We start from the raw sequence: 22,165 nt of genomic DNA on the forward strand, positions 1-22,165 counted from the left end.
CCACCAAAGTGGAAATTTCTTTGCTTTCTTCTTCTGGCAATTTTAACTTTTACGTTAAATGTACTTCCCTCTCTGTCAGCTTCCCTGTTTTTGAAGTCTGTTGTCTTCCATCTGGGAGCCACCTTTGTGCTTTATGTTAGGCTCTGAAAGGCTGGGAAAGTTAAACAGCCTCCAACGGATGGATGCCTAGTCTCCTCTGTTGGCTGGTGGGATCAGAACTCGCTGTCTTTCCCCTCCACTCTTACACCTGGAATGTAAACACACCTCCTGAAAACAGAGGAATAGACCAGCTGCTATTCACTCTTTTAACCATCTATTGAGCAACAGACCTCCATGCCATGTTTGTAAGGCAGACTGCTGAAATGGAAAATAAGGGTGGGGAGGCGACCTCAAAAGGCCAGTCTGCACCGAAGTAGGATAAATTACACCTATTTAATTCCTGATTAATATGTCTCTAACTTGATCTTTAAAAACCTTTGGTGATGGGAAGTCTACCACCCACACAGGCAACATATTCCAGTGCTTCACCATCTGATTCACCTTCTTCTGTGGGCATGTTCTACCCAGTACCTCACCTACCATCTCCTCTGCTGCAATTAAAACCCATTATTACTTGACTATGCTATGGTACAAAGAAGAGATTGTTTCCTTTATTTCTCTGTTGGCCGCATATACTTGAAGACTGTTATCTTCTCTTCACTTAATAACCATAGATCAATCAGTCTTTCCTTCCAGGACATGTTTATTCCTCCTTTAAGAGCAGCCTCAACAATGTTCAGCAGAGCAGAAGACATTCACTTACACATCACGTAGGCCAACACCTAAATATATAATCCAGTGTGTCTTTTATTTTTTCATAATAGCAGGATCGTTTTGGATCATCTTCACCTTGTGATCAGTTGTCATCTTCTCCTAGCTACCTCCCCATCTCTGTGCAGTTCATCACTTTTGTTCACAGGTCCTTGCAATACAGTTGATTAATTCTCTTACCTTTCAGGCCATTTCTCCAATGTACCAAGGTAATTTTGAATTCTAACCCTGGCCTCTGATGTATTTGCAAGGAGTACCCAGTTGACAACGAAAAATGTAATAAGATTCTGCATTGTGACAGCTTCACGTTTTTCTGCTCAAGACCACCATGAAGAATAGCAGAGGCAGATGAAGGATGTCCTGGAAGCAGCAGCCAGAGGCCTTTTCTGGCCTCTATGGCCCCTAAGAACTGGATGTTTAAAACTAATAGCACATATCCCATGGCTGGGGAACCTCTGCTTTATTCCTTTAGCCAACCTATTGATGAAAATACTGAGCACAAACAGCCATGGACAAACCTCTGTGGAAGTCCTTGATGCATACTTCTGTTTTGACAATGAGTCCCTGATAACTTCTCTGTGTATGAAGTTTCAGCTTGCTTTATACACTCTTTATAGTAATTTCAGCTCCATGATATTTCCTCTGCTTATTAATGAGAACGTTGTAAGATGTTGCCAAAAGCCCAACTAGAGTCCCAGTAGCTGTCTGATCTACTGCAGAGTTTGCTGTACTGTCGTAGAAGGAAATCAGATTGGATTGATGTGGTTTGTTTATGAATAACCTATGCTGGCTGTTACTTCTAGCCCCTTGCTGTTCTCTAGGTGCTCATACATAGCTTGGCTGGTTGCTCCTGCAGCTCCCTGAGATGTCAGCCAACTGCCTGGACATCCACAGTTTGTCCCTTATGCAGATGAAGGCACATATTTTGGAGAAGCAGTAGACACCCTTGTACAGTGCAAACAGACAGATTTGGGGCTACTCATCCTGTCCTATTGGATCAAGAGCAGCTACATCTCTTACTGTCCCACTACATGCATTGCAAAGAAGGTGTAGTCAGGATCTGGGTCTGGGTGAGGCTGGACCATTTGTTTCTGTGATTTCCTGGTTGATCTGAAAGGGCTGGAGAGGTAGGTGACACACAGATGAAGGGGACTTGACTGCATCTTAGAGCACTTTGCCTGTGATCTGCCCTTCTGCCTGGGCTGGTGCAGCAGCGTCTCAGGCTGGAGTGATGCTGAATCACCAGCACAGCCGGGCTCATTGCTCAGTGTGCCTCTGAGCTGCTTTGAGGTGTATTTCCCACCTGAGCAATGGGAGACACCAAAACAAACTACTGAAAGCAAGACGTTGAAGTATGTTGCCAGGATTCTCAGTAAGAGGTGAAAAACGGAGTCTCTGAGGTCCTTCATGCTCGAGTGGAAACTAATATCAAAGCTCCATTGGTTTTGATGAAAGGAGAATTCAGCCCAGGGGTTGTGCCATTTAAGACTTCACAGACGAAAAAGTAACAAGTCTTCATGGTTCTACATGGGAATGTTTTTCTTTTCATTCTCATAGAACAGGTTTAAAAAAAGTACACTTGGCTTTTGGTTTCCATGCTACCATTTTGCTGCTGTTAAGGGAATGCAGCAAGAAGTAGCTAAGTATTAGTTTACATAATAATGTTTCCACATGGCTGTATTTAATTTCCAGTTGTAAATCCAGGTTCCACCAAATGCCCCTCTCAGGCTGGTACATGTCCCTGTGAAACAGATACAGGGAATATTTCATGCTATAAATGGGGTATACAGTTCCCACTTCAGCTGCCCATTAGGAAACTGCAAAAAGATTGCAACCTTCCTGAAAGGGAATCTGATTCATGCTTCTTAGAAGATGTTTAATATATTGACTGCATTATATAGAGACATGTATATAGTTGTTTTTCATAGTAAACATGTTTATTGCAAGTAGGCTTGTATGAGATACCAGTAACAGAAATGTGGTCTTCTAGGAGCTAAGACCATAAAGGAAAGCTTTTACTTAAAGGTGAGAGAGGGTGGATAAATGTATCTTGCAACCGTTTAACACGTCTCACACTTTAAAGTGACAAAAGCACCAGACTTTGCAGCTGAAGTTCCCTTCAGTTTGGCCCTGGGCATGGCCTGATGGGGTTACACCAGCCTGGAAAGCATGCTCCCAATAAGACCTTTCTGCTGCCCGACTACAGGCAGCCTTCTCCACAGATGTCAGCTTCAGAAGTGTAGTCAGGGGTTTAAAGGTCTGGAAATGACTAAGATTTTTTTTGCTCTACACCTTGAACCATGGAGAGAATTATTGGCTGGTTTTTTTGTTGTGTTGTTTGTTGTGGGTTTGTTTTGCTGGTTTGTTTTTGGTTTTGTTTGTTTGATTGTTTGGGGGGTTTTTCCTGCATTTTTCTGCATGTGGTTTCACTGTCAGTGAAGTTTTGCAGCAAATCTTGGACCACTTTGAGTTTTCTAGTTGCCATTACACTGCTCATGGAGTAATGCATTTATTATTGCTGTTGCAGTCTCTTTTAAAGTGATGGGGATGCCACCTTCAGTCTGACACCTTTGCTTTCTCTTGCTTTATCTATTATTTGTGATCAACAGGCATGAACTAGCATCACATGCGTTCTCCCATTACCACAGCAGGTATCTGTTCTCCAAGGATAAAGAGTGCTAGCAAATGCTTTGTTCGCTGTCTTAATTTTCTGGCTGAATGCAAATTCTTTTCATCATCCCAGACAGCAGCAGAAGTCTCACTGTTGCCCTTAAACCTTATTTTTTTGAAGGCAATGGGACACTGATAAAAAGATGACCTACAGCAAAAGCAGTATTGTGCTAGCTGAAACAATCCAGCATAAAAACAAGCACTCTCAAATGAAGTCCTGAGATATAGACTTCTATATCCACAGGTCACCATGCAAAAATGCTCTCATTTTCAAAACACTGAGCATTAAAAATTCTTCCATGAAACTCGGTGGAGGGAGTATTTTTCCATCCTGTAGAAAGTTTTGAGCTGTTAAAACTTTTTTGTTTTAAACTGGGTTGGAAAGTGTAAATATGTGAACAACCGAATATGAATAACCAAAAGAACTTTTTTACAAAGTCAGTAAACAAAATTTGGTAACCGCAATATTTTGGTAAGTTTCAATTATTTCTATTTTTGTTTTGATTTCAACCTTTTTTACTAGGATTATCTTACATTTCAAGAAAAAAATCAGTCTGGAAAACTAGACATTTTCATTTACTAAAAAAAAAAAAAAAAAGACAAAAAAAGAAAAAAAAAAGTTCTCTTGATCATCTCCAAACTTTCTTACAAGAAATTGTTGTCTTGTTCCACAAAATGTTTTCATTTTGCTGACCTGGCATTTAATTTGCAAAGATCTAGCTGAAATGCTGCTGAGCACTTTTCACAACTACACTGCCTGCCACTGAGTACTTGGAACATTTCAAAATCCAGCCACATATTTTGTGGCCATTTCACCATTCATTCCAAAGTTAGATTCACATTTTAGCTGCTGCTCAAAGCATTTAGCTATGGATTTCAGTTACACACCCTCACTCCTCCCTGTGAATAGAAGGCTGACTTTCTGTTTCTTTATGTGAAGAGAGCAAACCTGAATGGACATGGGATGTCTTTTGCTGCATGACTTCTGGATTCTTCTGAATGTGATAAGTACAGTCAATGTTTTTCAGGTCTGGCTAACAACTTGATAAAGGAGTGTGAAAAAGAAAAATACAACCTCTTAGAGTGAAGATTCTCACCCTCACACCTGTCAATATGAGGAAGATGGGACAGCTTTGCTGAATATACCCACGTCACAGGGATAGTCCCAAATGAAACATTTTATCTTACACCCAAACTTCTGCATCCACAAATTCCTGGACTGCACAAGGTCCTTTTTAAGCTGGAAAGAGATGTTTCCCCCTTCTGAGCATGAGGTTTTTCAGGTACTTCAGTGTGCTCCTCAGTTGATGTTGCAGAGAAAGGTAGGTGGTGGTAGTTTGAACCAACTGGGTCTCTTCATGATGTGGCACCTAATGGTTTGTTTCCCAAGAGTGTAGTTTGTCTTCCCTGACTCTAGCTGTGTCAGGTTTGGGCATCTGGTCTCCATTTGTAGCTTATTCTCCCACTGCAGTCAGTGAAGACATGGAAGTGCTGCAGAAGGTGATGTCTGCTCTGGGACATGTGCCCGAGATGCAATCTTCAATTATGGTTAACATCAGATACCTACAGTCCCTTAAGTGCAACAAAATGAGTGCATCACTTACACAATAACACTGCTCTCTGCTGCCTTCAGAAACTCATAGCAGCAGGCTGAGCGGTGAGGAACATCTCATAGATGTGATCCTCATCCCACATTCCCTGGTTCTTAGAACATTCCCCATGGGAGAGAGCCAGCCTCTCTGCTGACCAAACCCTGGATGAGGCTTACCTGGGCTCACGCAGGAAGCCTGTTGCAGAAAATCCTGCACTCCAGTTCTTCACCAACAAACTATCTTTCTTATGCTCAAGGTAATGTGCCTTACCGTAAAGAAAGAAATGTCTCTAATTTGTGGTTATTTACAGCACTGTAAATCAGGCACATGCCACGAAGTACCAATAAAAATTGTTTAAAATCAGCCTTAAATAGCTAAACTCTCAACAGCAGCTCATAAAATGAGACTTGGCAGTTCTTAGGTAGTTATGGTTAAATTGACAGTCCTTTTGGGAGTTAAGATAGCCAAAAGCAGTAGTAGTTAGGAGTGAAGTGATAGATGGTGGAGCTTGTTGGTTGAAGAGCCTCTATTGCATACTCCTGAGACTGCGTATCTTCTTTGGCCCTGGGCTGGGAGAAGGGAGATACCAGATTCTGTCAGTGAACACCAGCTTGTTGAGTCATACATCCTTCACCTATATGGCCCTAGAAACTGCAAAGCCAGAAGAATGAGCTTCGGCGTGAAGGATCCCATTGCTGTCTGCATGTAACAGGAGACTTTTCAGTCAGGAAGAAAGATAGAATTAGAATCAAGTCCAAAACTGGCTGAAAGGAAAGTTAAGGAAATCTGAAGAAGGGACCAACACCACAAATGAAAAAAAGCCCATCCATAAAGAAAACAGATCTCAGCTCCTTTTAAAAAGTCAGGTGCGTGAGTTATATTAGCCTTGAGCCAGGTCTAACTTCCGCTGCCAATAACCACTTCCACCGCCAATAACCCAAGCTGACATAACAGCAACATTAAGCAGGTTTGGGATTTTTTTTCTGTTGGATTAGGCATTCATGTCTCTTTTCCACTTTTTTTTTTCTTCTTTTTTCACAAGGTACTTGTATTTTAGCCAACCTCCTCCCTTCTTGTTAAACAAGACGAGTTTCAAGATGGGGCCCAAACCTAAACACTGGCTCAAAAAAACAGCACTGTGAAAGCTGTGGGTCTGGGTCTCAGTTCTGCTGCTAACGGGCATCGAGCACACCCAGACATTGGCAAACCAGCTTGTAAAACATGAGCTCACATCCAGGCTGGATTCCTGCTGCCTCCCTTGCAGTGTGACAATTCAGCCCTTTGCATCATGATTCATCTCCCTTTTCTGCCCTGGCTAGCTGCGCCAAGTAGGTATTTCACCAGAGCAGCTCCCAACTATCAGTGTTCTTCTACACACAACAGCTCAGCCATGCAGAGCAGGATTATTGTCCTCTCTGAAATTCTGCATGAAAGCGCGGAGAAATTTGAGGATATAGCTGTGGGCAAGTGAAGGCATAGAACAAGCAATGGTCCAAAATCTGCACAGACATGTCTGCATCATGCTGAGTCCAATCCATGCTCTGTTGGGGATCTTGATGTAGCAGCTCAGGCTTGATGCCCAACTTGGTTACCCAGTTTCTGAACAAGATCACAATTCTGTCCAGCTGGCTCAGAGCAGGCATGCAACCGTCTGAGCTTGGCCATGGAAACAGGTCTTGGCCCTCAGGCCTTCATAAATGCTAGGATTTGTTTGGTTAGGAGCCTGGATCCCTTTGAGGTTCTTTCTGATTCTCCAAAAGTCTCACAGATTGTTCATAGTAACACAGGGATAAAAAATGGGTCTTCACGCTTGAAGCCATCACTGTGACCACTGAACTGATGCTCACTGGACTTCAGAGTTGCTTATGGAGTACTGGAGGGTCCGGTGTCCTCAGTCTGTGCTGAGTCCGGGTTTCATTTTCCTGCAAGTGACAGGCCAGGGTTCAAGAAAGCATAGTCACACTGAGGACTGAGTTGAAGTACAACCTGAGTTGAAGGCTTCATAGCAGAACATGAAATTTCACAGAAAGAAAATATTGGTATGTGTGAGAAAGTCAACCATGGTAGAAGACGACTGCACCCTTTGCCACACAGCAAATGGGCATCTGAGGCCGCAGCCAGCCCAAGGAGCAGTCACAAGCTCTGTTGATGTAACTGTTTTTCTCTCCTGGCAGTACTGGGATCCTGGCTCTGCCAGGGTTGCTCTGAGATCCAAAGTGGCCTTTTGAATGCAGAAATTAGAAATAAGACTTGTATAGCCCTGGTGGAGCTCAACTTACAGGAGCTTTGTTGCAGCTCTGGGGGAGACTGGATGACTCTCATCTTACATCCCACACAGGGATCTTACCAGCAGATAACACCCGTCATGTCCCAGGGCTTCCTCAAGACCGAAAGAAAGAGAGGCATCATTGAGCCTGAAAACCTCTGGAAGGATTCCTGAAGGAGGATCTGAGCTTGGTGGCTGCAGTTCTACTGTTTGGCAGTGCCTTGGTAGGCAGGGTGTCGTGTGCCCCATCAGCATGCTACCCAATAGCCCTGACTGGCCTTGAGTGATTCCTCACACCAGTATCCACTCACTGTGGTGAAGCAGGGAGAGAAGGCAGTTCCCTGGTACTCCAGAGCATCCCCAGAGCAGCCATAAATTCCTGTCCCCAGTGCAGGTTCCCTTTTGACTGATGCAGAATGATTCCCACACTCTCTCCCACTGCTGGGGATGTCACAGGGGGTACAAAGAAGGACTTTCTGGGCATTAAGAGTATGGTGAGTTCTGGAAGCTCATGATAATCAGAGATCTTGCTCATTTTTATAATTAAGGCTGCTTTCTGTAACAGCATCTCACATTTGGTGTTGTGGATCTCCACTGCTGGATAGTTTAGGTGGATAAAAACATCATTAATCAATGCCAGGGCACATAATGAAAAACTAGCTGAGTAAACAGATAATGAAGAAACAGGTTTAACCTCACGTAGCCTTTCCCTTAGCCTAAGCTAAATCCATTCTTCCTTGCACAGCACAGAGGTGCTATCGACCTCCCTTCTCTTTTTCTTCTTCCAGCCCCACAGTGCAGTGGTTATTTCATGCACTTGTGTGTGGGCATCCAAGTCTAGCTGCCATCCTTTGCCAAACTCCAAGTTAAAACTTAAGCCACCAAGTTATCAAAGGTCCTCAAAATGGCCCATGTGTAATCCCAGACTTGCTCTCAGTCTCCCTGGTGGAACTGCTTCACCTGGCATATGTATTTGTATATTAGGCCACCAACTGAGAACTCAAGGCCACAAAGTAAGAACTCAGTGGTTGTAGCTGTTGTATGATGCTGGAAGAAGAGGCTGTAGTCCTGATCCCAATGTATATTCTTACTACTGAGAAACCTGGCAAAACTGGAGCTCCTCTTACTCTCAGTGGTTTATAAGAGGTTGGGAGTGCTCAGCTCTTGCAAATGATGTGACAGAGTAGGTGGGAGCAGAATTAGTTAGGTTCTTCATGTTAGACACAGGTACAAAATAGATGCCAAGAAGCTCAGCATCATTAGGATGTGGGTGTTTCTATGCATTCCCAACAGCATAAGTCGGGCTGTACGTATTTCGTCAGGAACTCACATATCAACTAAATCCAAATCTCCACTGACATGTTGGATGGCCACAGATGTTGCAGTGATATACTACATCAGATAAGAAGGACATAAAACCTGAAAGTGCCCACTAAAACCTTAGCTATCATCCCTCCCATGAAACTGCAGGAACTCGGCTGAGGCTCAAAAGTTAGGAGACCAGTTGCCCTGAGCTCTCCTTACTATGAGCACTTAACTTCTGGATGGGCTGACTGCATCTCCTTCTCCACTAAGGCTCCCCAGCCAGAGTGTATCCATGCATGGTACTGTAGACAAATGTAGCCTGTACTCATAAAAACCCTTAAACAACCAAAGTCTTTCCCAGCTCATGGATCTCCTCTGGTGACTCAGGACAGTGATTAGCCATGGCTCCCTCTGCACCCCTCCAATGTGTAGGATTTATAAGCATCATGCCATGTTGTCATTAGCAGTTATTAGCCTAAACTCACTCAACAGTCATTTTCATCAGGGATGGGCTAAACTACTTCATGTAACTGTGCACCACAAAGTGTATTAATCAAAAGACTAGCATTCCTGCTTTGCCGATCACATGCTTGTATCCCAGTACTGAAAAACCCTGACTACAATGGGAAAACAGAAATGGAACTAAGCACAGATAAATGAATAATTGATTCAAACCAGCAAGACGTTGTTTGCAGTTATTTATTTTACTAAAATGGTTACATATGTTGAAACAAAGAAGAGCAATAATAATAATGTTTGTTTTTCCAATATCATAAATAATTATTGAGTCTTCATTAGCTGTTGGCTCAGCACTGATCATGATTTTTGTTATTTAAAAAACCACACACATAATTCATTAGAATTTGTGTTTTCAGAAAACTCTAAAGCAGCAGTAGAAAAAAATAAATTAAAGGAAATGGTAACAAGAAATTATGCCAAGTATTTCTTAAATTTAAAACCCACTTGATGTGTTTTACAGATTATTCTTTGTGCTTTGATCATTTAAAAAAAAAGAACCACAAACAACTTATTTATACAATGGCTTGTCTTCTCCAGTTTTACTCCAGAGAAGTCCCCAAAAGTACCTTTCTTACAGCACAAATTTTGTTGTCATTTATGTAGACAAAAACACTGTGAATACTTCTAACAGAAAAGTTTGTCAAAACCATCAATTTATTGTCACAAAATATTTAATACCAGAATAACTTATAATAGTATGAACAAAAGTGAAGTATTAACTCACTGCTATTAGTTATAAACTCACATTATTATGCCAAAATCCAGTAAAGTATCAAAAATTAATGTCATGGAATCTTAGACACATAATGATGCAAGTCAGTAAAACATATACTTCAACTGTTCATACAGTCATGACATACATTTCTTGCTTGGCACTTTAAGTCATTGCAAATCAGCAATTTAGAAAACAAAGTAAAAATATATATGTACAAAATATTTTCATATCAAATAATTTTCATTGTACACTAAATAAACCCAACAACATGTTATGTTACAACAAGAAGTTTCCTAAGAAGTCACACCAAGGCTGATATTTGCAATGGATCTTGGCTATTTTAGTGCAACTGGAAAGCCTATACTTGCAATTTTTAGTTTCATCATTAGCACAGTCCTGCTTCCACTGAAGTGGGAGTTCTGCCATTGAATTCAGTGGGAGCAGGACTTAAGTCTTGTTCATTGATGGCTCACCAAAAAGAAAAACGAGGAAAGCGACAAGTAGGAAAAATCCTGACAGGATACCCACAGGAAAAAATCCAAATTCTAGCAACAATCAGCTCTTTTCCAGTTTTCTGTAACTGATTCAGTATAAATCATTTTTTGGCTTTGCCACGTTTATTCAAGCACTGTAAACCTCATTAAACTATTGTTATATGACTTGAGACTAACTTGTACACCTCCCAATAAAACTTAAAAATAAACCTGGTTTTATGCTAGTTATTACACTCAATAGCAGTCAAGTTTAGAGACATGACATTTAATACATGGCTTAGTATCTACTTGAAAAACTCCCACCTTACATGCTAAGCTTTTCAATGTTTCTTTTCCCATCTGTGTTTCTAATTTCAGCTTTGATAGTTTATATTATAGCTTTTTTCTCACTGAAATGTGAACTGTCAATCAACTGTCCTCATTTATGCAGTACGTACAAAATTAAAATTATTAAATCACATTAAAATAATAATTTCTACCGTGGAAACTTTTTTGAGCTCCATTGCAAATAATAAATGGCACCATAGATTTAGTTTTGTACCAGAATAAACTTCTATCAAAACTTCAGTTAGTCACTAGCAAAGCTTTAAAATTATAGAAATTCAACTTGAATTTACAGCTAGTCTGGCTGGAACCTTCTCAACTAGAAATCTTCAACGAGCAATACAGCTGGGAGTGTATGTATAAGATCAAAATAATCTGAACAATTAACTTATTTCCTAATTTGTGTGTTCTAGAGTATTGCACTTTTCAAAGAAATGATTTTGGTATTTCAATATACTGCATATACAGGTAAGAAACATGCATAACAACCTCATTGTCACTTTGACAAAACATACTGTACAATTTTTATAACACTGTTGATTAAAAAAAGAGAGAAAATGATGTAACAACTTCATTAAGACTCGTCAATTTGTACAAGTCAAATAAGCACAATTCTCCAGGGCTTCCAGCAGTAATGTGTTTAGCCCTAGGCTGCTTAAGCCCACTTGGAATAATATACAAAGTTTAAGCATTATGGCATTGTCATTTTGAGGCATAATACTGTAATACTATGCCCACGTTATAGCTTATTTTTTGAAAGCAAGGCACTTACTGTAATAGCAATGCAAACATGTTATGCGCACTTTGATTAACATAAAATAAGTTAATGTTTTGATAAAAACAGGGGGGTTTATAATTTACATGCCTTTTATAGAAGCTATTGAACATTTCATTTAATACAATGAAAATGTCTGAGTCAGAAAGGAACATTATTTTTTTAAACTGTAAAAGGGGTCTATTTTCCACATTTGCCTCATATCTGTGAATCTGATTTTGCTAAAAACCAATGCTGAGAGGAAAATGTCTGTTTGACAGGAAAAAGAAAAAAGACCCATCTCTTAAAACTGCTGAACTAACGGCACTTTAACAGTCTTTACTTCTGATATATGTGATGATTTCTGAATGATGCAGCTGGTAGTTCCCTGCAGTTTATCCTTCCCCTGGGCAAGGTTCGTTAGGGCCATAGCTGCGTTGATCTCCTTCCAGTATGTTTCATCTTTGCTGGTTCCTTTTCTGTTAGCTGCGCTAGATTCAAGCAATAACAAATATTTACAGGTACAGCTTACATAGCTACATGATGTCAGGAGAACCATAATAATAATAATTTTGGAAAACTGTGAAGTTCCTTACTCACCTTTCACACTTATTTGGTCCATTCTCCAGAGTTTCTGAAAACAGAAAATAGAAAAAAAAAAAAAAAAAGAAGACGTCTACTTTCTCTTAATAGTTTTTAAAATGACCAAGTTCATTGAATAGGTACATGAAAAAATAACACAAGATTAATAACAAAACTGATACCAGATTTCCCAATAAAATCTTTGTTTGGACACATATTAAAGGTCAGCTTCACACAAGCATCTGCCTGGAGAAATCTACACTGAGCTTGAAGCAGGGCACATGTCAAAAAAAAAAATGCTGTGGGGAGGTCCCCAAGACATGACCTTACAGAAAAAGGCTTTGCCTTACAGAAAAAGGCTTTGGTGAGGCAGAACCTCACTGAGTCTCACCAGAACTCCACTGGTAGAACTGGTGCTGTACCCTGCTCAGTGCACCCCATACCAGTCCTGCCTGGGAAAAAGTATTTTGGTTATTTTGGTCATAGTCAGAATAAAGCTGGTCTTGGAGGGTCACCTATATTTTGCAGGACATAAGGAACTGCAAAACTTAAAAATCAGCTTCATTGCCCTTCAGTGAATGCCCTTCTTGTATGCACTAAAAATAGGACTTTCACCCCTCCACACAGGATTTGTGTGGTTTTTAATGCGCCCGTTGCCCAGGCTGGGACCCTGTCACAGCGGAGGCTGAGAAGGACACAAGCAACAAGCACACCTGGTTCCCAGCCTGCAAAGATGGAATTGCATCATGGGCATAATCTACACTTTCCCATCAAGAGTCACATTTGTTCATTCATGAAGTCCTCATGTTGCAGAGAACCCAGAAATATTTACCAGGCAGAAATGTATAAGCTTTATTCAGTTGGCTTGCTCTTCTGACACAGAAACACTTCATAGAGGAGCAAGAAATGGATGCCTAACTGCAATGCCTATGGAGAACCACTCAAACAAAAGAAACACCACCAGCATGAGCACTAATGAATACAGGGCCCAAAAAGCCCCTAAACACAGCATAAATCTCATGCAGTAATGCCCTTCCTTATGAAGCTGGGTTCCCAACTAAAAATCAACCTTATTGCTAGATTTCCATCAGATTATTAATTAAAAGTTGATGTTTTCTTTAAACAAAGCTTCCAGTGGCATAGGTCCCAAAGCTCATTGCAACACTTGATAGCTCTTCACTGACAAGAGACTTTGCCCAGCACTGACCAGCAACCCGTCTTCTCCTCCAGCCAATCCGTATCGGCTGGCTCAGTCCAGCCACCCTCCCCAGCACTTGGAGGGGACCACTGAAGACAACAGTCTCACCAAAGAAATGCAGGTGGACCAGCTGTTATTTCAGAGGTCAGATGTTTGCCAAGCTGTGTGACTTAGCAGGCCTCCATCCTTTTGCAAATCAGCTTTATAAATAAATGTCTACAAGTGACCAAAGTTTACATTTTGTTCCAACAGAGCACATCTTAAATCAGTATCTCTTAAGCTCTCCTAGATGAATGCTCGAATGGGATTCAAGAGAGGGAAACTCAACCTAAATAGCGGAGAGGCAATCAAGAAAAAAGAAGCCATTTGATCCAGAGAGAGGTACAGAATTACACCAGAAGTCTCCTTCTTCATGCTGTAGTTACAAATAATTTTTTAGCCTTGCTTTTGGTTTGGTTTTTTTTTTTTTTAAATAGAATTTTAAAGAGGAGGCTTAGGACTGAATAGGTCAGTAGGTATAGAAATGGAAATGGCAAGTAATAGAGAACATTGTTGCCAGAGCAAACCTGGCTATAAATATACCTCTCTCAAGCAACTGTCAGTTTCTTTTGCTGTTGGAAAATATTTCGTATGAACAAAAAAATTGCTTGTACAAACTTCTGAGGAAAGTAGGTGTGAATGGTGACACACATTCCAATTCCAGCGTTTATTTGAAGGAGTATTTGCAAATATTTTTTACTGGTGTTTAGCCAGCTCTAAAAGCAAGCAGCTTGCCCATGCTACATAAAAGCAGTAGCAAAGCTAAAAAATAAAATCCAGGAGCAAAGAGCATTCTTCAACTTTGCTGAAGATTTTTCTTGAATTACAAGTCTTTTTAAGTTTCATTCAGATTTTATGGTTTGGTGGTTTTTTTCCAAATAAATAATCTATGTCAAAGAAACTCGAAACTGGGTTACAATAAAACCATCACTGATAATTTGCAAAGCTCTTGCTAATAACTGCTGTAAAAGCGTGTTAGTACAATGAAGTCTGAAAATCCATCATTCTAAAGCACAGGCCCCCTTTTTCTTGCCAAAAATCCTTTTCTGCTACACCAAACCTCTTACAGCATATCCTAGTTTGCACTGCCATAGCATCCAAGCAGCTCACATCTGTCTGAACAGCCCTTAAGTGAAGGAAATAAGTATTACCACCCTGTTTGTGTTTTGTTGTGCATGGGGATAACCACATTGAGAGAGACAAAGACCATTCCTCATGCTTTCCTTCATGTCCTGTTGGTCAAACCAATTTGTTCCAACTCAAAAGGAAGAGTAGGGTTCACCTCACTTGCCATGAACCTGCCATCTAAGCCATATACCTTTATCCAGGCTAGTTGTCCAGACTATATTCACAAACAACATAGATGTCCTCCAATAAACGGTTTCAGCCCTCCTAACACCACAGTGCAATACCCTTGAGTGCTGCTGCAAAACCAGACCACAAAGCCCTCTTCTACAGCCACCTCCTCCCACTGTTTCCCTTTAGGTAGCATCATCACCTACATGGATAAGCTGTGAGCTGAATGAAGGGAGGACCATATCTCTCCTTTACAGATCAAACTGCTGGTGTAACTACAGCCTTATCTGCTTAGCTCAGCCTGGAAGAATCGCAGTATAGCCATCTCTAGCTCTTCACTGACCAGAGAGGGAACATAAATGGCAAAATTTTATCAATTAAAAAGCAAAAACAAAACAAAAACCAACAGTGAATCTTGTTCTACGCTTTGCCTTTTCTTCATCTTTTGCAATTTACCTGCTCTACTCATGACCATAATACGAACTAAAGCTTTTGATAATTAAAGCTTTTGATATTTGACATATCTGCACAACACTTGCAAAGTATATTTCAACTGTAAAAGCAACATTTTGGTGAGACTGTTTCACTAATATTATCAAAGAACAGAATTCTTAATATGGAAAGTGTTTGATTTCTTGACCATGGCACAACATGTTCCCAGATTTTTTTCTCTGAGGCAATGAGGAAATGGCACTGGGACTGGGTAACAACTCCAGAAATGGTGATGGAAATAAAGGAAAAATGGTACAGCATACTTAGTATCTCTGAGTAGCCTTAGCTAAGGACTCAGCTCAGAGCAAGTACTGATGGGCAGACCTGGCCCTTCACTTAAGAGCCCTCTCTCACTACATGAGAGGCAGCACATTTTACAAGGTACCACGGAGGAACCATAGCTGCCCCCTCCAAGCACTGTGGTTAACTTTAATCTAACACACCTTAGGTAGCAGCCACCTCTGGTCTCTGCTGAAAAAGTGTGGTCCTCTCACAAGCTGGATCAAGGTAGGCTGTCCCACAAATTTCAACACCTACAGACTTGACAAGCTTAGATCAATGTGTCAAGTGACACAAGAGAAAGTCAATGCCGATGCATTATTATATTCCACGCTGTTCTCAACACTTATTTGATAGGGTGTACACTGAAGTCTATCAACAGCATACCACTGGCCAGCACAAATAACCTTCCTAAATAAACTATCTATAGTGAAGTCTATTTAATATTAAATATTGGAAATATCTTTTTGTTGCAAGTTTGGAAACTACTTAAAACAGTGGTTGTTTGCTCTAAAAATGGAAAGTTTTAAGTACTAGGAAAATGGAAATTCAATCATTTATAATTAGGGATTGTCATTTACATCTCACTTTCTGGTGCTTCATTCTGCTCCCAGTTAGTTGCAAGCATCCAAAGAATCAGCTTTTGCCTGGCCAGGAATGTCTCATTCTGCTCTCACCATCCGCCCAAAGAAACCAGCAAGGCAGGATATTTGTTCTCTCTTGTTTATAATAGGAAGTCACTATAAATCACTTACCAATGGAATCCTGTATACCTTTCCATTAGTAGGAGTTTTCAGTATACAGTTTACTGTAGCATGCAGAGCCAAGAGTGTAGTCACTGGACAATACCAGCTTTGTGATATAGTATGGGATTTTTCAGGACACACATAATTATTAATAATATGTGTAGCATACATTATTTTTTTTTCACCACGAAATTTCTTCAGAAATATTCATTGGCTGATCCTGACAGCTCTCTTGCAAGGTAGTCTGCAGTACCATTTTAGCAGAGATGGAAATGAGTCTCAGAAGTCCAAAGACAACATGCCTAGGCAATACTTTGACCATTTCAAATGCATTTAAGAGCAGAATTTTCCAGATTTTCTTTCATTCTTCTGCTATCAGAAAAGCCCACTCAAAGAAAATAAACCCCAGGGTTCTTGCAGGCAAACCATCCGTAAACTGGACAATAGCATCACTTACCTCCAGTATATTGCCATTACACCTTACTGTTGTCCAAATAATATACAAATAATTCACAAGAAGATATAAATCTAAGTACATACACATTGCCTTTTCATGTACTGCATCCAACCTTAGAGAAGAAAGCCACAGCGACAATGCCGTAGCATATATTCCTACTCAAATTTACAAAATACACTGTCTGACTACATGGTGCTTGAGGCACATTCGAATATTTCAGAACAATTCAGACCCTTAGTGTTTGCTGAGTCCAGACTAATAACTTTTATATACTTGGATGACTTCAGGGGTGTGCTGAATAATGTTAATTACAGTTACATTTTATTCTTTGGATCTAAGAATATCACGTGTGTGGTGATGAACTGACTTCACCTAAAGGCACTGCCGGGAACAGCAAAGGAAAGACCAACCACTTACGTAGGACCAAGAAACATCCACGTTGCTCCCCTGCTCGATGTTTTATACAGCTCAAGCCAAACAGCAAAACTGGCTTAAAACCTTGCTTTGTGTTATCAGGTAACACTGACAAAGCAAAGATGGCTTGAAACCAACAGGGGAAAGAATGTGTGAATGAGGGAATGAGACAGAGAGGAAAGGGTACAGAACATTATGTAGTCGGGAAAAAAATGGACACAGAAGTCAAGGCACAGTAGGTCAGTCCCACATGACCATAATATTTCTTGAAGCTACTTAAACATGTACAGATTCCTGATGAATTACACACTTTCTACCTCAAAATGGAGAGGAAAAAAGAACTGCTGGCCCCAAATGGTGAACACTATAAAATATTTGTTGGTTCAGTAAAAGGTCCTGTATAACTTATCTTCATTTAAAAATTGGCATCATTATTCAGCTGTTTCTCTCTCTGCCTCTCCTGAACTTTCTTTTGTTGGTTTTGGAGACTCTGGCTTAACATGTGTTGACCAGCATTTTCAAAACAAGCAAGAGGATGAAAAAGAGGGAGGAACAGGAAATAAATTGGAGCGGCTGAATGAAAAATGAAGTTTACACATGTGAGTAAATTAGTGGTGAGATGAGGTATTTCTGTAGGTCACACACACACACACTCCTTCACTCTAGTATTTTCCAAACGACTATTTCAGGGCACATACAACTTCCAGATCTTTGGTTCTCCAAGAACAAAATTGGGCTAGCTGGAGTTAATATTCCCGTACTTTTCTACATTGACGCAGCTCCTTTCCTCTCAAAGGATCCCAAACTAAGCCATGAATCACACATCACTAACATTTACCCACATCTGGGGAGTGAAGGTGGCTTAGCACGGGCTGCTCAGCAGTGCAAGGGAGGGAAAATTGCAGCCCAGAACACCAGACCAGGCCCTTTCCTCTTACAAGAAATGTCATTTCATCTTAGTGCAAAGACTGTAGCACCTTTTGAAAAACCCAAGCACAGCAAACCTCAGCTCCTCTAGCTTGAACTGGAGGAAGACGGAGTTGGCCTTACCATGCTCATGCTTGGGAGTTCTCCCATTTTGAACCTGATGTGAACATATAAAGGAGTTTCTGAACGCAAATATCACTCAACCAGAGACCCACACTATCAAAGACTTTCTAGACATAAATGGGATTTCTGCAATCCAGCACAGTAACTCTTAAGATCCTTTTCCTTTTACACCACCCTCCCAGGTTTCCCCACAGAGATCAGACCTATTAAGGATGAATTACAGAGAAGCACATACAGGAAAACTCATGCTGGAAGACACTCCAAACCGCAGAGTCTCCTACAGAAACATTCCCAAACTTGTCCTGGCGGTTGATTTACCGCAGACCCTGGGCCATCTTCACCCAGGGTCCGCTCAGTGTTGTTCCTTGTGAAGCCACTTCTGCCCAGAGCAGGTCTGGGCAGGTCCACGTGAATCTACCCAGCCAGGGCTGGCAGTGCTTGTGCAGCAGAGCCTTTTGGTGGAGGCATGAAAGTCCCCGTTTCAGTTTCAGACGACCTGTGGCTGCAGACATGGTAAGGCAGCGTGACCTGCAAGTATGTGTGATACCAACTGCAGCTGGTCAGATCTCAAGGGGGTACCAGATTTCTACTGACGAAGATTTATTACCATGTCCTTTTGTTGGGCAGGAGGAGGAAAGCTGTCAGAAACTTGCAGGAACAAGCTCTGGGCACAGGCTCTAGAGAAAACTCCCTTTCAGCAAAGCTGTCATTTACCACTGATCTCTCTTTCTTCCAGGAGGATGTTATGGAGCAGCTTGTAATGAAGCCACCCTCACAACCCCATTACTTCACTCCTTTGGCTCCACAATGACACCCAATATAATGACTGGCCTGTCATCAGCTGTTGCGTCCTTTCAGATGAACAAAGTGCACAATGACAATTTATGTTCACAGTGACAGCTACAGTGAATATTTTTCCCTGTTCATCCAGTGTTTTGTTTTGTTTCGTTTTTTCCAGGAAGAGCTTTAGCACTGGTCTGACTTCTTTTGTTAAGACCCATAGGTTGGGTCGTGCCAATGTTGGAAATATCCCTTTACCATCGCTCTTCAGACCAAGCCTTTCCAGGGAAAACGTTATTTGAAATGTACTTCTTGTAAAAAAACATGAGATGTAAGATTTAACTATGATGGACTGGTACCTCTCAAGTATTTTTGCTGAATATCTGGGAACTTGAAGATTTTTTTTTCCCCTGTGTAGCCTGGAGCCTGCTGAAGTGGGAGTAGGCATCTAGTTACATTTTAATACATGTGATTTTTATAAAATGAGTGTACATGCCCACAGAGACTGGGATAGGTGTATTTTATAAACCATAAAAGAGAATTGAGTTTGCAGGTCTATATTAACATTTGTATTAATAAGTGCACTGAAAGCCTCGCATAATAGTAGGCATGGTGCAAATGGCCTTACAGTCTTGGGCTGTGCACCTGCATGGAAGAATTTATGAGTTAGCAAAGTAGATACAAACCTGGTGTAAATCACTCCATTGTTCGTGCTGTCACAACTGGCTCTAAATTTCCCATGACAGTGTGTTCTTCTTGGTGAGATGCAGGACACTGTGTGAGACTTGTTTTCTTAGCCAGACTTTAGTAAAGCTTATAATGGGAGTCAGGGCTGTGTAATGTTGAAGGCGAGTTGTTAACGAACAGGCGGTTATATGGTATTATGTTGTTTTCAAGTTTGCTGCAAAGCTGACTGGAACCAAATCTTTACTCATTGAGTTGGCATGTAACTAACAGCGTAATGTTGTCAGATTCCTTGGCGATAGTCTCCCTCATGCATTTCATAATGGATAAACAAATATCTGATTTAGGCTTCATTTTTTTGGTGTTATTTAGAAAGGGATTTACAGCACGTGCTGTGCTGACTGAAAAGATTAAGTAGTCCTCCTATTGCAAACCATTATGGGTTAACAGTGAAAGCCAAGTTAGGCAGCAGAGAAAGGAGAGCGTGAAATAAAGAAAAGAGAAAGGAAAAAGGAAGAAAAAAACCAAAACAAAAATAAAGGAAAGGGCTGGAAGATGTTGAAAAAAGGAAAAGAGAAAATGGCAAATTAAGATTAATTAGGAAAAAGAAGAATAAGGAGTATGAAGGGAGAAAATGTACCGCTGTGTTTATTTTCTTTATTTTTCATAAAAAAATATCCTTTTCCCACCCAGGAATCTCACTGTTGTGCAGGCAGGCACGTTCAGGCTTTCACTCTGGATCTAAAAAGTTTAATTGGGAACCCTTAAAGCCTAAAATAAGGCTTTAAAAGTAAAAAGCTGAAGTCAAATGCAGCCAGGGTAAGCACTATTACACTCCAGCCTGCTTGTTTTTCATTAAAAAAGCGGGGTGAAAGGGAGGGTTTCAAAGCCATATTTCAACCCTAGGCTGACATTACAGCAGTAAAATCTGATTTTGTTATGCTAGTTGGCTGTGGGTTTGGGAGCAGACCCTACATATGCGGTGTAATGTTATGATATGAATGTGTGCACACAGGATATTTTCAGAAGCCTCCTGCAGAATTTGGAGAAACGTGCCCCCCGGTTCCCGCGGCCCTGCTCGCAGGAGCCAGCTCCTCTCCGGCCCCTGGGAGCCCAGCAGGCTCAGACATGGCACATGCTGCACAAAGGCGATTTAAATTACAAGGAGCTGTATTTTCAGGCAAGAGGAGGAACTTCTAAGTGAGTGCCAGAACTGATTTCCAGGGCATGTTTAGCCAGCAGCTAAAGAACGGATAAGTCTGTCAGGGAGAGAAAATTCACTGTTTCTTTCACTTGCCTGTAAGATAAAGAAGAGACAGATGAATACGATCTTTTCAAATGCAGTTGCTTCCATCTACTGCATGGGCTACTGTGATGTGCACAATTCTTATGCCCAAATACTAAACCTCAGGTATCTAAGTTATTGTGCTCTGTGCAGTCACTAGCATAAAGAATTCAAGCAGCTTGTAAGGAAGTGCATAAGCATATACAGGGCTCCAAGAGTCAAAGAGCCCTACAAATGGCTGTAGGTTGCAAAACTGCTCCATGGTAACTGCAGACAACTATTGCACAACAGGTCATGCAAATGAATGGATTGCGTGTGAAATTTTAAAAATTATTTATATCTATAAGGAGATACAGATGTATTCATATATATATATGTGTGTTTGCTTCTATCTGATGTGCGCATAAAAATGGGAATGTCTAAGGAGTCTGCCTTCCCACTAAGTGTACTATGTGATACAGCAGCACAATCACACGTGGTATTTTCTGGATGGACCTGCTCCAGGGCTGAACCAGGAGCAGCAGCTGAGACCTTTCCCTGTACAACTTGAGAGCCGTGGCATAGCAGCTGCAAGGCTGTTGTGGGAGGGGAACACAAGAAGATAACAGGTAGTCAGATGGATCCAACAATGCCAAGTAAATCATGTTAACGACTGACAGTGGCTCTGTTTCTACTACAGGTTTGTGTGGAGGGCTGGACGAGCTGTTTCAACCAACGTTTTCACAGATGCCATAGTACATTCCCCAGTCTCTCGACTACAATTTGAGAGCCCAGGCTCTCATCTTCAGCAGAGCTGAGCACTAGTAGGTGCAAATGAGGTCAACAGGACTTGTGCTTTGAATGTGTGAAGAGCCATGAAATCATGAGCATCCACAAGGTCTTAGGTATCTACAGTGACTTCAAATTGCAACTGTTTGGCGCCTCAGTTCCCTACTTGTGAAATTCTACAGACATCTTATGGAAACAACTTTACTAAAGTTTGTGAAGGACGAGGACTTATCAAATGGCATGGAACAGCACATCAGAGATGCTTAGCTGTGTTCACGTTAGTGCTTTGCTAGCAGATAAGTAGCAACGAGCCCCCAGTGAGGATGTGAACTGGGTTTTGAGGCTTCTTTCAAACTGGGGTTTGAAAAGTATCAGAAAAGTATCTCCGTTATTCAGCATCCTGAGGAATTATAAGAATCTAAACGGAAAGATGTAGTCACACACACTCCTGGCTGTATACAGAATAACCAGCAGAAAGAAACGTTGCTGAGTGAACTGCAGGGGAAATAGTTGCCCATGGATTATTCTCACCTCCAGTTGCACAAGAATGATTTTAGTGTTTGATTACCTTTTTTTTTTTGAGTCAAGTTTTTAGTTCTGCTCCCTTTGCTTTCCCTTGTGAAGCTATTGCAGTCTTCATGCTCCT

The 22,165-nt window shown here is 41.0% G+C and overlaps 1 protein-coding gene across 4 annotated transcripts in view; it reads right to left on the reverse strand.

The window, feature by feature from the left end:
• Positions 1–9,334: 9,334 nt before the first annotated feature.
• MKX (mohawk homeobox) overlaps positions 9,335–22,165 on the reverse strand; it is a 48,055-nt gene continuing 35,224 nt past the window's right edge. For 3 of the 4 annotated variants that reach the window (XM_082045504.1, XM_082045506.1, XM_082045505.1), the window contains 2 exons: positions 12,050–12,083; positions 9,335–11,940 (listed from right to left, as the gene is read on the reverse strand). In XM_082045504.1, coding sequence (XP_081901630.1) covers positions 11,754–11,940; positions 12,050–12,083 — 221 coding nt within the window. In that variant the 3' untranslated portion in view covers positions 9,335–11,753. The remainder of the gene's footprint in view (positions 11,941–12,049; positions 12,084–22,165) is intronic. The other variant, XM_082045507.1, reaches the window with a different exon arrangement.

Source organism: Streptopelia decaocto, assembly GCF_964273445.1.
Source record: "Streptopelia decaocto genome assembly, chromosome: 2".
NCBI classification, from domain to species: domain Eukaryota; kingdom Metazoa; phylum Chordata; class Aves; order Columbiformes; family Columbidae; genus Streptopelia; species Streptopelia decaocto.